Source organism: Camelina sativa, chromosome 4 (assembly GCF_000633955.1).
Source record: "Camelina sativa cultivar DH55 chromosome 4, Cs, whole genome shotgun sequence".
NCBI lineage: Eukaryota > Viridiplantae > Streptophyta > Magnoliopsida > Brassicales > Brassicaceae > Camelina > Camelina sativa.
Genome location: NC_025688.1, coordinates 28799591 through 28812665, shown reverse-complemented (window position 1 = coordinate 28812665; position 13075 = coordinate 28799591). Strand labels below are relative to the sequence as shown.

The following is a 13075-nucleotide window of genomic DNA, read 5'->3' as shown; positions in this document are numbered from 1 at the left end:
TGTTTTCTTCAGGAGACGCGGTATTGGCTGACGAGAGCTCGTTTATAGATGACTGCACGATCCTACACACGAGAAAAGGAACACACAAATATCAATTACAGTTACATTCTATAGAACGGCTACAATTAGAGACTTGGGAGAGACCAATCTCGAACATACCTCTCTAAAACCTTGTCACTAAAGTTGAACATCCTTACCATCTCCACAGGAAATGGAGAACTTCCCTTATATGTATTGCAAACATAACCAGTGCCTGTTAAAAGGAATATATACATTTAAGATCACAATAGCAGTGGCGTAATTGTTACAGAAATATGCAAGCATCTTATTAATGTGATGTAGGATTGCAAAAAGGTTACATCTGCTGCTTAGTGTCATCATTAGTTGGAAACTATGAAAGATATGAGGTCGTAACAATATACCTCCTAAACGTTCAGCAACTGCACCAGTGACAAGGCCACCAACCATATCCACAACAAGCACATCCGAGTATGCAGTGACATTAGCCATTGTTAGTAGAAGAGATAACGCATCTACTCGTAAGAATCTACAACACACACACAAAAACAAGATATGCAAACACAATCAATACATAATTGTTATCTTAAAGAGCCAGAATTCAAAACTCAACAGGATTTTCAGAATACAGAATTAATGTACTTACCCGATTCTGGCTGGATATTTCTTGAAATAAGCTTCACATATACTGGTAAACAATAATAAACAGATCCCTTCATAAGAAAAAACGAAAGACGCCGAGAAAACAAAAGGAGACAAGAAAATAAACAAACGAATGAATACCTTCGAGAAAAAGGGCGTCGAAGAAGCAGCTTTGGAGCATATTTCTTCTGCTTTTTAAGCTTATATTTCTCCTACAAGATAGTAAACAAAGCAAAGTCAAATTCAANTGTTTTCTTCAGGAGACGCGGTATTGGCTGACGAGAGCTCGTTTATAGATGACTGCACGATCCTACACACGAGAAAAGGAACACACAAATATCAATTACAGTTACATTCTATAGAACGGCTACAATTAGAGACTTGGGAGAGACCAATCTCGAACATACCTCTCTAAAACCTTGTCACTAAAGTTGAACATCCTTACCATCTCCACAGGAAATGGAGAACTTCCCTTATATGTATTGCAAACATAACCAGTGCCTGTTAAAAGGAATATATACATTTAAGATCACAATAGCAGTGGCGTAATTGTTACAGAAATATGCAAGCATCTTATTAATGTGATGTAGGATTGCAAAAAGGTTACATCTGCTGCTTAGTGTCATCATTAGTTGGAAACTATGAAAGATATGAGGTCGTAACAATATACCTCCTAAACGTTCAGCAACTGCACCAGTGACAAGGCCACCAACCATATCCACAACAAGCACATCCGAGTATGCAGTGACATTAGCCATTGTTAGTAGAAGAGATAACGCATCTACTCGTAAGAATCTACAACACACACACAAAAACAAGATATGCAAACACAATCAATACATAATTGTTATCTTAAAGAGCCAGAATTCAAAACTCAACAGGATTTTCAGAATACAGAATTAATGTACTTACCCGATTCTGGCTGGATATTTCTTGAAATAAGCTTCACATATACTGGTAAACAATAATAAACAGATCCCTTCATAAGAAAAAACGAAAGACGCCGAGAAAACAAAAGGAGACAAGAAAATAAACAAACGAATGAATACCTTCGAGAAAAAGGGCGTCGAAGAAGCAGCTTTGGAGCATATTTCTTCTGCTTTTTAAGCTTATATTTCTCCTACAAGATAGTAAACAAAGCAAAGTCAAATTCAAATTATATGTCTTTCCAAAACTACTATCAAAGTAGGAAGCAGAGAGATCAAATTATATGTCTTTCCAAAACTACTATCAAAGTAGGAAGCAGAGAGATGAATTACGATATATTATACATTACCTGAGACAACTGAGTCTTCATATCAAACGTTTTGCTGTTTGCAATTAAAGCTTCAATAATCTCATCCCCTTTTGCACCCTCTCTACTCATCAACGACAAAAAATACAAATTAAGCAAATCTTCCATAATAATAATAAAAACAGGGGATATAAAGAGTTCTTCTAACCTCCGCATAGCTTCAATTTCTTCCCCAGTAAGGTTCTGAGCTTCATTATTGTCAACGAGTTCCCTATTATCTCTTGAATCTTCCATTACACTACTAATGTTATTTTCTGTATAAACAAACATCAATCAGACCAAATTCAATCCATCTTTAAACCAACCATCAAAAAAAACTAAAACATTATTAGATTACTCAGTTTCTTTAGTTTTTCTTCAGCTTAAAAGATGATGTGATGATTTTGGTGGTATTAAAAAACAAAACAAACCTTGTTTAAGGGGTAGAATGCGAGAGAGGAAAGAACCATCTTCTCCGCTTTCGACTTGGAACAGAGATCCAAACGGAGCTCCGATCAATGGTTTTAATGAATACTTCTTATTCCCAATCTTTAATATACTGCAAAGAAGATTAAAAAGAATCAAAACAACCAAATTGAGGATGAGAATCAATCTTGAATATATAAAAAATCTAAGAGAGTTTAAAAGGATGGAGAAGACGCACGCGCCACCAGATAAACGAGCGAAGACGAGACGGTCACCATCGTTAACGTCAAGCAAAACACTGCAACCTTCGCTAGCCAATCTGGGATTTGGATCTTGAGGCTTTGTATCTTCTTCCGACATGACTCTCTGATCCTTATTGAGGAGTTCCATCACCAATAAGGCAATAAAGGAAAAAAAAAAGACTGCAGTTATATGTTTTTTGGTTAGTTTCAGTTTCGTGATTACATAATAAAAAGTGAGAATGACGGATTTGTATAAGTATTAAAACCCTAACTAACGACTACGGTTTTGTCGGTTTAAGGAAAGTGCGGTTTAATGTTACAATTGGGCTTTTAGAGGCCCAATTAAAAGAGTCAAGACACGTGGGTTTCAGTTCACAGTATTTTCCTAGAGAGTGTGCCACGTTGATGAGACGCGCGAGATATCCTCAACTTCCGAATAGCAGAGTGAGATGAGATGAGCAGAGTCAACAGAATCGACGGCTGAGAATGAGTGCGTTGACACAGACGGCGTTGTTTTGTTTGTTTATCAGGAAACGAAGATGACCAAACAAGCCCTATCTCCCCCCACGATTACAAAACAAGATCAAGACAAAAAAAACAATTCGTTCCAAAAACTGAGGCATGGATCTTTAATTAGTTGATCGCTTCGCTCTCTCTCTCTCTCTGTTCACATATCTCATCCCAAAGGTATCTGATTGTTTACTATTTATATATAGTTGAATTCAGATGTTAAATTTACAATTTCTTCGATCAGAAACGAGTTTGAAGATCGAAAAGGCTATTGCTAATTTTGATTTGGGGGTCTCTTTGGTGATAAACGTTTTGTGGGTTTTTGTTTATTTTGGTTTTGTCCAGAGAGAAGAACATGGCGACGACACTAGATGTATCAAGAGCCGAGCTAGCTCTTGTGGTTATGTATTTGAACAAAGCTGAGGCTAGGGATAAGTTATGCAGAGCTATACAGTATGGTTCCAAGTTCTTGAGTGGTGGACAACCTGGTACTGCTCAAAATGTTGACAAATCTACCAGCTTAGCCAGAAAAGTCTTCCGTCTTTTCAAGGTTTGAGATCCTTTTTTAGCTGTACTTTCTGTTTCGTTTTCCCAACTTTGATTTAGTATTGTTTAGCTTTGTTGATTAACTATACATATATGTTTTGTTCATTGTTGCAGTTTGTAAATGACTTGCATGGTCTTATCAGTCCTGTGCCTAAAGGGACTCCACTTCCTCTTGTTTTACTTGGAAAGGTATGTGCTTCAGAGCTCAGAGTTCGTTTCAGTTTCATACTAAACCCATTAATATGTGTGCTTCAGAGCTCAGAGTTCGTTTCAGTTTCATACTAAACCTATTAATGAGCTGTGAAAGGAATCTCAAGTACAAACATTTATTAGTCACCTTGTTTTCATATCTTTGTTCAGATCAATCTTTGTTGATGGATGTTTTTGTTATTTTCAGTCTAAGAACGCACTTTTATCTACGTTCTTGTTCCTGGATCAAATTGTCTGGCTTGGGAGATCAGGAATATATAAGGTAAGAGAGATCAAATTCAAATCTATGTACCACTGAGGTCTACTGAAGTTTTGTGTTTTTTGGCTGATGTCTTTATGTATCTTCTCAACACAGAACAAAGAACGTGCTGAGTTACTTGGACGTATATCTCTTTTCTGCTGGATGGGATCGTCTGTGTGTACAACTTTAGTCGAGGTCTGTCTTCCTTTCGCTTTTCCAATCGATTCTTCATGTTACCTTTACCATTTCCACCACTTGTATATATCGGTTTTCACTGTTATTTAGATTGGTGAAATTGGAAGGCTTTCTTCATCAATGAAGAAGATTGAAAAAGGACTCAAGAATGGTAACAAGTATCAAGTAAAGTTCTCTCTCCTTTTATCAAGAATCTTCTAACTCTACAAAATCTTATTATCAGCAACTCAAATTCCTGTTTATCAAATTGCAGGATGAGGAGTATCGTGCTAAGCTTAAAAAATCAAATGAGAGGTCATTTGCTTTGATCAAAGCAGCTATGGACATTGTTGTAGCAGCTGGTTTGCTTCAGTTGGCTCCAAAGAAGATCACTCCTCGTGTCACCGGAGCTTTTGGATTTGTCACCTCCGCAATTTCTTGTTACCAGGTAAACACTTCTTTCTCCACAAAAACCGATCTTTCCAATATCGTAACTTTCTTCTGCTGATCTTATATGACTCTCATTATTCTCTATAAACCACAGTTGCTTCCGACACGCCCCAAGATCAAAACACCCTGAAGTCGATCCAGGAAGCTGGTGTTAAGGAGAAACTCATTTCAGAAAGTTTATGGTGGTCTTTTTTAAGGAAATTTGCTGCTGTTACTACTTCGTATAAATACATACATATATGCATGAAGGATTTTTTTAATAAATATGTTTATGCCTCAGATTCTTGATACACAAGTTTCAATATTGAATTATTGTTAGATGTTGGTTTTATTAAGCAAATACTGGAGTAGTAAACGATATGGTTATTGAAATATAATGTCTGACCTCAAACTCTCCAAACCAAACATCAATCTATAACAATAGTTACTATAATGATAGAAATTCAATCTACTTGTGAAATATTAGAGGCAAGCGAGCCGAGCAAGCTGCCCTACAAATGCATCAACCATCTTGTTTGAGAGTCGAAGAGCATCCTCGGTTCTCCCAGCTTTTAAATATGCATCGATCATCGATGTGTATGTAGAAACATCAGGACTCACCAATTCGTGTGAACACATTTCTTGAAACAAGTGCTCTGCCTCAAACAATATGCCCTGCTTGTTAAGCCTTGTGATAATGTTTCTGTAACACGTAACAACATGTGGGTTCTTGTTCAGCTTTAATGCTTTCACCTTTTGGAAAATTTGGATTGCGCGGTCAAACCGACCAATCTTGAAGCACTCGTTCACCACGATATTTAGCGTATATTGATTCAGATTGTCCATCTCCTTGCTATGCAAAACCTGGTCGAATAAGGACCAAGCTTCAGTTTTCTTGCCATACTTGAGAAGAAGGGCCAAAAGTGCGTTGACGACAGTGGCTTTCGTAAGTTTGCGCAACTGCAAAAGACTGTAACAATGCATAGCCTTGTCCTCCTTACCTTGCTCGAACGAATACTTCATGTATGTGTAGCTAAAAATCGCAACAACGTCATATCCATCACCATGCACATGAGAGCTCCCTAATAGATCACCCAATACCTCATTGGCCATTTCAAAATCCCCTTGACGCAATAGCGCCTCCAACAGGGGCTGCTTGTACACATTCGCATTCCAATCCAAATTGGAAAACCATCTCCATCTCGGCAGATCTAATCGATCCATGACTTCGTCTTGTCTCCCGGCGTCGACCAAACCTTTGGAGATGAGGGATTTCGTAACTTCATTGGCCAGTGAGGAGTCGTAGAGGTTAAGAGCGTCGTTCAAACGGCCTTGATCCACGTGGAGTTTGATGATATGATTAAAGTAACCATAGCAAGGTGTAATCTTGGAAACGCGGTAGAAATAATGGAACAGGTCCAAGGCATCTTCGTACCTCTTGGCTTCGCACATGGCGCCTATTATTGCTTGGCACGTCTGGTTGATGGTGACTGTGGATTCAGCATTATGTTGGGCCGAGACTTCGCGAGACAGGCGCGCGTGCTTGGCCGCCGTGTCTAGGTCTCCCAAGCGGATCAGGAAATCAACTCGCGCTTGTAAAGCCAGTGGTCGGTAATCCAAGGAAGGATCTTTCTTGACGACGGAGGAGAAGCTACGAAAGGAAGAGAGGACGAGCCGACGACAGAGAAACATGGTGGCGGACGGCAAGTGACAATGAAATCCGAGAATATCAAGAAAATACTTTCAGCCTTCAAATTAGGTGAGATAAAATATACACTGAATCTTAAGATATGCTTGCAATTGCCAAAAATTTATTTATTTTGTTTCTATTTCTCTAAGATATTCCATAATTAAATATAGTATTAACTTGTATTATAATAAAATCCAGTTGAGAAAGAAAGCCCTTGTCCAAACGTTCTAGTTGACACAGAAGGTTTCAGTATTAAAGGAATGACAAAGACTCTGTTGGGAGTGGAGACTTTGAAAGGAGCTTATTAAGTGGTGACACGTGTCATCACACACATGAAAGGAGCTGATTTGTACTAAGCTTGTGCAAGACTTCATCTAAAGTCATGAGCTGAAATTAATTCACGTTACATAATAATAATGTCATGCGAATAATATAGAGAATGTGTTCATCTTATTGATATGGAGAAGTGTGTTCATCTTATTGATATTTTGGTTTTTGTGTAGCGATTGCAAATGAAAATGATAAAGTAAATGTTGATGGTGATTGTGGATTTAATTAGCAATCCATGATGAATCTTTGTTGATGGATGTTTTTGTTATTTTCAGTCCAAGAACGCACTTGTATCTACGTTCTTGTTCCTGGATCAAATTGTCTGGCTTGGGAGATCATGAATATATAAGGTAAGAGTGATCAAATTCAAATCTGTTTACCACTAAGGTCTATTGAAGTTTTGTGTTTTGGCTGATGTCTTTATGTATTTTAACACAAAATAAAGAATGTGCTGAGTTACTTGGACGTATATCTCTTTTCTGCTGGATGGGATCTTCTGTGTGCACAACTTTAATCGATGAATAAGATTGAAAAAGGACTCAAGAATGGTAACAAGTATCAAGTAAAGTTCTCTCTCCTTTTATCAAGAATCTTCTAACTCTACAAAATCTTATTATCAACAACTCAAACGAGAAGTCATTTTCTAAATATGGCATTTTTAGAAAAATGAAGAAAATGTGACATTCTCCAAAAAAATTATAAAAAATGTGGCATATTTGGCAAAAATCCCTTTTCAAACATGTGATCAGAGATAAAAGAGGGTATTTCACATATTAATGAATTCACATTATGTAGTGTTGGTAAATTGACATGGTGATACTAGTATTGACACCATTAAGCTAATATTGATTTAATATTTTTTTATTGACAATAAAATATGTCTTGACATGATCTAATAACTTACTTATTTGTGTCATTAATTCACATGTAAAGCTCTTTAACTTATTTCTAGTTTAATGTTATCTCACCTCTAATTGATTTTTTTTTCTAGAGTTTTGACATTTTCTCATTGAGTATCATAACCTAAATAACAATGCTTTTTCTCTCCGCTTTATTATAACTTTTTAAAAGAAAATACATAATATATTTAATAAATTATATTCAAATCAATATTGTTATTGAATACCAGCTTGTATCGAATTTAGAACAAATTTTTATCAAAGATAATCAACACTACAAAAACAAAATGTAACATTTAAATATTCAGAAGACATCACAAATTTAATAATCGTTCTACATTTAGATCAATGATCAATGGGTATGTTTGCCTTCTATCAGAAAGTATAATATTAATACATTGCAAAATGAATGCAATCTAAACTAAAAAACTTCTTTTAAGACCTCAAACAAAAAAAACTTTGGTATAGGCATCCAATCTCAAGAAGCTCTCTAATCGGCCTGACGAACAGCAACCTTGAGTAGACTTACATTCACCATCTTTTTCAACATCTGTTGAGCATCATCGACCCTCCCAGCCTTAACATATCCATTGATCATTGATCTAAATGTAGGAATCTCAAGGGACAAGACCAAGTCGTCTTTGTGTGACCACATTCCCTCAAACAAACCTTCTGCCTCAGTCATCATTCCAAGCTCGCAAAACCTGTCGATAATGTTAGTGTAACAACTAGAAAACGAAGCTCCCACCTTGAAAGTATCCATTGCCTCCTTAAAGTTGCCGATCTTGAAACACTCATTCACCATCATATTAATAGTCTCTGAACTGAAATTAGGTCGTACGACAGGATTGTTTATCATCTTCTTGAACAATGCCCACGCCTCAGATATCTTACCGTACTTTAGCAAGATTCTCAAAAGCGTATCTCCACCCATCAGATATATTTCATTGCTGGACATGATTGAGCTGTAAATGTTCATGGCTTTCTCATCATTGCCTTGTCTAAACCAGTACTCCATAAACTCTGCATTCCGAATCCCTATGTAATAATAACTCTGGTACTCCATACATTTGGCTAATTGACCAGCTTTGTGGATGTTTCCAAGATCTAAGAAGCCACGAATCAGATAGGTGTATGCAACTAAATCATACTTACCTACCGCCTTAATCATACCCAGAGCTTCATAGATCCTCCCTGCGTGGACAAGAGCTTTGGTCAGAATCCTGTATGTGTCTTCGTTGTCTCGACGAGAAACTCTGGCGTGACGGTATAGTTGGAGGGCTTTGTCTAGGCGGTTTTCAATACAGTGGACTTTGATCATGTGGTTGAAAGAGACGACGCTGGGATTAATTTTACACTCGTTGAAGAAGTAGTGGAACAGAGCCTTGGCGTCCACGTAACGTTTGGCCCCGATCATGGCGTCGATGATTTCGTTGCACATGACGATCGTTGTCTCGGGGCCATCGCGATGATCTTCGGATCCAGCGAAACGAGCGATTTCCGCAGCCTTGTCCAACTGAGAAAGCTCGATCATTGTTTTGACTCTGTAGCGTAGAGAAACCGGACGGTCAGCGACGAAACAAGGGATGGGGTTTTTAGGAAGCTTCTGGGTGAGAGCCAACGGGAGTGACGACGGATCTCTTCCCACTGAGTACCGCACCGCGGCGGCCGAGGCAGAAGAAAAGTAACGATTCAGGCAAGCAAAATTCTTCCAGAGATTTCTGCCAAGACTCGTCATGGCTGCAGAGCCGGAGAGGGGAACTAGCTAGGTTTTAGAGAGCCGATCTATATTTTTTGTTCATCTTAATTATTTACGTGTATTCGGTATTTTATAATTTTAGTTTGGAACCGGTATTTTAATTATTCAATCGGTTTGAATGTTTTGGATAAATCTTTTTTATTCGGTTTGGTTACTTTAACGTGGAATGTACAATAAAACGATACTTAAAAGGTCAAATTATCTCATCAGATTGATATTTTGCAAGATATCTAATTTCCCTCGTATTAATTTACATTTATTTTTCCAAGGTACATTAGTACATACATATATGTTGCATTGAACTTTTGATGAAGAAGAAGCGAGGAAGAAGCAAGGACTGAAGGAAGAAGAATAAGTTGTTGTTGTCGTCAAGAAAGGTCAACGACAAAGAAGAGAACAAGTCAACAAGAAATATGAAACTGGGCTTCTGTTTTCTAGTAAGATTAACTACCGAAGTAGAGTTGTTGTATAAGAGTGAATTATGGAGGAGTTGGTGTTCCAACATCGTAGAGAGTGGCTAATGTAAGTCCTAGGATATATAATGATGTCTACAAGTATGGTGTATATGTGTGTCAACTAGAGGAGGTAGTATAAGTATGTGTGGATTCATCATGTTACCTTACCTTTTTTGGCAACTTATTTATCGGTTTTCACGGTTATTAGATTGGTGAGATTGGAAGGCCTTTCTTCATCAATGAACAAGATCGACTCAACTTAAAGACTATAGATTTGCTCCATACCCTTTTTCATACAGTGGGAGACAGGGATGGCAAACATTTTTAAACTTGGTCCCATTTTGTAGTTTTTTTGCATAGAATTCAGCAGAAGAAAAAGGCAATTGAACTCTAATCATGATCATCAACTGGAAACTCTTTATTGTCTACACTAAAAGTGTTAAGCAACTAGATCTTCATAAATATTTGCAAAAAGCTAATCTTATGGAATTAAACAGTTCCTACAACTCGTAATTGGTTTAGAGTTTTGAACCGGGAAAATCTACACTTGATGACTGAGCTCAAAACCAACCCCCAGTGTCACCGTGCTTTCCTCCTTGACTTAAACGGAAAACCCATAGGAGGCGAGGGAGAAAACTCAAACGGCAAGTGCGGAGGCTCAGACGCACCCGAAAGCATCTGAACAATCTCTCTCATCGTTGGCCTCTTAACCGGAGATCTTTGCAGACACAACAGTGCAATAGTAATACATAGAACCGCTTGCTCATTCTCCAAAGAATGTATAGATTTATCAACTAAATCCAACAATTTACCATTGCAAGCCAATTGCTTAGCCCATGATATCAAATTAGCCCTCTCAAACTCTGACATAGGCGATGCAGTCACTTGCAATGGCCGTCTCCCTGAGACAAGAACCAAAAGCAGAACCCCAAAACTATAAACATCACATTTCTCAGACAACACACCTCCACCGCCACATTCTGGTGCAATGTAACACACTGTACCTCTCATACTAGGTGTGCTGCTTACTCCACCGCTCTTTTGAACATTCACATCACACCACAAACCAGAATCCTGACTATTCTTTTTACCAATGGCTGATTTAAGCTCCCCGCTTAACCCATCTACCCACCAATCTATACTATTTCTCTTCTTCCTCTTAGTAGGGTTAAGATTCTGGTCACGAACAGAGGAACCATCATCGTCTCTATCTCTATGAAACCAAGAGTCAATGCTTGAGATTGAGCTTAGCCCTCTTTTCATCATCTTCTTCTTCTTCTTCTTCCTCTTCTTTCTAGTTAGCTCTTCACAAAACTCTTCCTTCCACCATTCTCTAGGCTTTCTCTTCTTATCCTTCTTCTTCTTCTTAGAGACTGATGATGACCCACCATCACCACCACTGTTGATCCATTCCTTATTGTCGTTAGGTCTCTCTTTCTTAATCTCACTCCCAATCCATTCCATCACATAATCCTTCACACTCCCTGATTCAATCCCTCCTCCTCTGCTTCCACCATTGTTGTCCTGTTTCCACCACCAATCTCTCTTCGAACCAACTTTAAGCTTACTACTACTCCCCGGCGACAATCCCGACGCCGCTCCCGGTGAAAATCCAGTTTCCGGCGACGGTATCGATGTCATCATCTCCGGAGATGTTACACCCACCTCCACCGTCAAAACACTAACCGCAGAATTCTCAGGCGAAAGACCCGATTTTTTCCCCGGAGACACCACCGTCTCCGTCAAGACGCTAATCCCAGAATTCTCCGGCGAGAGATTGACAACATTACCTTCTTCAAACACAGTAATAACGCTTCCAGTCTCTTCAAGGATCGAACCATTATCATCAACAGCAACAACAACAAGATCCTTTCTCTTGTCATCTTCCTCAATCAGAATCCTAGTTTCTAAATCCTCAGACTTTACTCTGGCCAAACCGAAATCTCCAATCTTGGCTTTGAAATCAGAATCAAGAAGGATATTACTAGGTTTAACATCTCCATGGATGATGATTGGATCACAAGAGTGATGAAGAAACTCGATCCCTTTTGCTATATCCGTCGCAATCTCAAACCTTTTGTTCCAATCCATAAGCTCCTCGCATTTGCGATCCAAAAGCGCGTCTTGTAAACTACGATTCGCCATTAGCTCGTAGACGAGGATAAGCCTCCGGCCGCGACGATCAGATGAGAATCCGAGGAGAGAGACGATGTGAGGAGAGCCGATTAAGTGAGAAGAGAGAGAAAGCTCGTTGTGAAACTCACGCTCGCCTTGCAAAGAGCCAGCGGAGGTGTCCATGACTTTGACGGCGAGCGAATCGCCGCCGCCGTTAGGGAAATCAGCTTTGTAAACAGAGCCGAATCCGCCTTGGCCGAGGTGAGTCGAGTGGGAGAATGAGTTGGTAGCGCGGCGGAGCTGAGAGTAAGAGAAGCGGCGGCATTGGTAGTGTTGAGGAGACTTGGAGTTGGAGATGAGATCGGAAGGAGCCGTACGGTTTTTGTAGAGTCTCCGGTAGAGAAGCAGAGTGACGAGGATGAGCAAAACTCCGGTTAAGGTAAGAGAACCGGCGATGATGAGTGGGAGAGTCTGGAAACGGTGATGGCCGTGGTTAGAAGTCGTAGTCGGTGGTAACGGCGGTGGAGAGTGACGAGATGGCATATTTTAGTAAGTTAAAAGAAGTCTCATTTAATTGGGAGTTTCTTCCATTGAAGAAGAAGAAGCTGAGATGAAGATTATGATGATAAGTTCTAACTGACAAAAAAAATAATATTTTAAGCTCAACTACGAGTATTGGTTTTTTTTTTAATTAATTAAGGGAGGGATAATAAAGAGAGATGGTTGTGTCTGTGTGACTGACAGTATTGGGGTATGGTGACGTGTCGGAGAATAAATGGGGGATGGTGACTGTAAAAAAGTGACAGTCATGTGAGCGGATATTATTGATTACGTCGTTTAGCGGAGACCGGTGGAGATAGTTTCAGTTTTCACCGAGTCGTGTGAGATTTTTAAATGAGGGGAGCGTGAGTGACACGCGGCGAGTTGAGGTGAGATTCACGAGAGATTTTGGCTCCCTTTGTGAAGAGGTCCACTGTGGAACCCACGAAATTTTTTTAGTTGGAGAAGCGATGGTGAAGTCAACCTCCCTCGCCTTTTTTTTTTTATAAAGGAAGCGTGGTGGGTGGTAGTACACGCGCGTGCGTCATGTGAGTTTGTTTTTTTTTTTTTTTTTTT

General features: G+C 39.0%; 5 protein-coding genes across 5 annotated transcripts; 1 reads left to right on the top strand and 4 right to left on the bottom strand.

Moving 5' to 3' along the window:
- Positions 904-2823, bottom strand: LOC104783125 (tRNA (adenine(58)-N(1))-methyltransferase non-catalytic subunit trm6). The gene is made up of 9 exons (XM_010508223.2): positions 2598-2823; positions 2365-2492; positions 2103-2208; positions 1937-2018; positions 1710-1780; positions 1573-1614; positions 1331-1455; positions 1068-1161; positions 904-970 (listed from the first exon to the last, which is right to left on the bottom strand). The coding sequence occupies exons 1-9, from the start codon at positions 2747-2749 to the stop codon at positions 904-906; spliced, it is 867 nt and encodes a 288-aa protein (XP_010506525.1). The 5' UTR covers positions 2750-2823.
- Positions 3267-5050, top strand: LOC104783124 (peroxisomal membrane protein 11D-like; the record flags this gene model as incomplete). Its single annotated transcript, XM_010508222.2, is given in 8 exon segments — positions 3267-3288; positions 3457-3661; positions 3772-3846; positions 4055-4129; positions 4223-4303; positions 4394-4468; positions 4557-4730; positions 4827-5050. Coding segments are annotated over 7 exon segments (711 nt in total). The 3' UTR covers positions 4863-5050.
- LOC104784425 (pentatricopeptide repeat-containing protein At3g60980, mitochondrial-like) lies at positions 5195-6403 on the bottom strand. The gene has a single exon (XM_010509453.1). It carries the CDS (start codon positions 6401-6403, stop codon positions 5195-5197), a length of 1209 nt encoding a protein of 402 aa, XP_010507755.1.
- Positions 8121-9368, bottom strand: LOC104784424 (pentatricopeptide repeat-containing protein At3g60960, mitochondrial-like). Its single transcript, XM_010509452.1, has one exon. The coding sequence runs from the start codon at positions 9366-9368 to the stop codon at positions 8121-8123; it is 1248 nt and encodes a 415-aa protein (XP_010507754.1).
- Positions 10242-12626, bottom strand: LOC104783123 (receptor-like serine/threonine-protein kinase At2g45590). The gene has a single exon (XM_010508221.2). The coding sequence runs from the start codon at positions 12500-12502 to the stop codon at positions 10424-10426; it is 2079 nt and encodes a 692-aa protein (XP_010506523.1). The 5' UTR covers positions 12503-12626; the 3' UTR covers positions 10242-10423.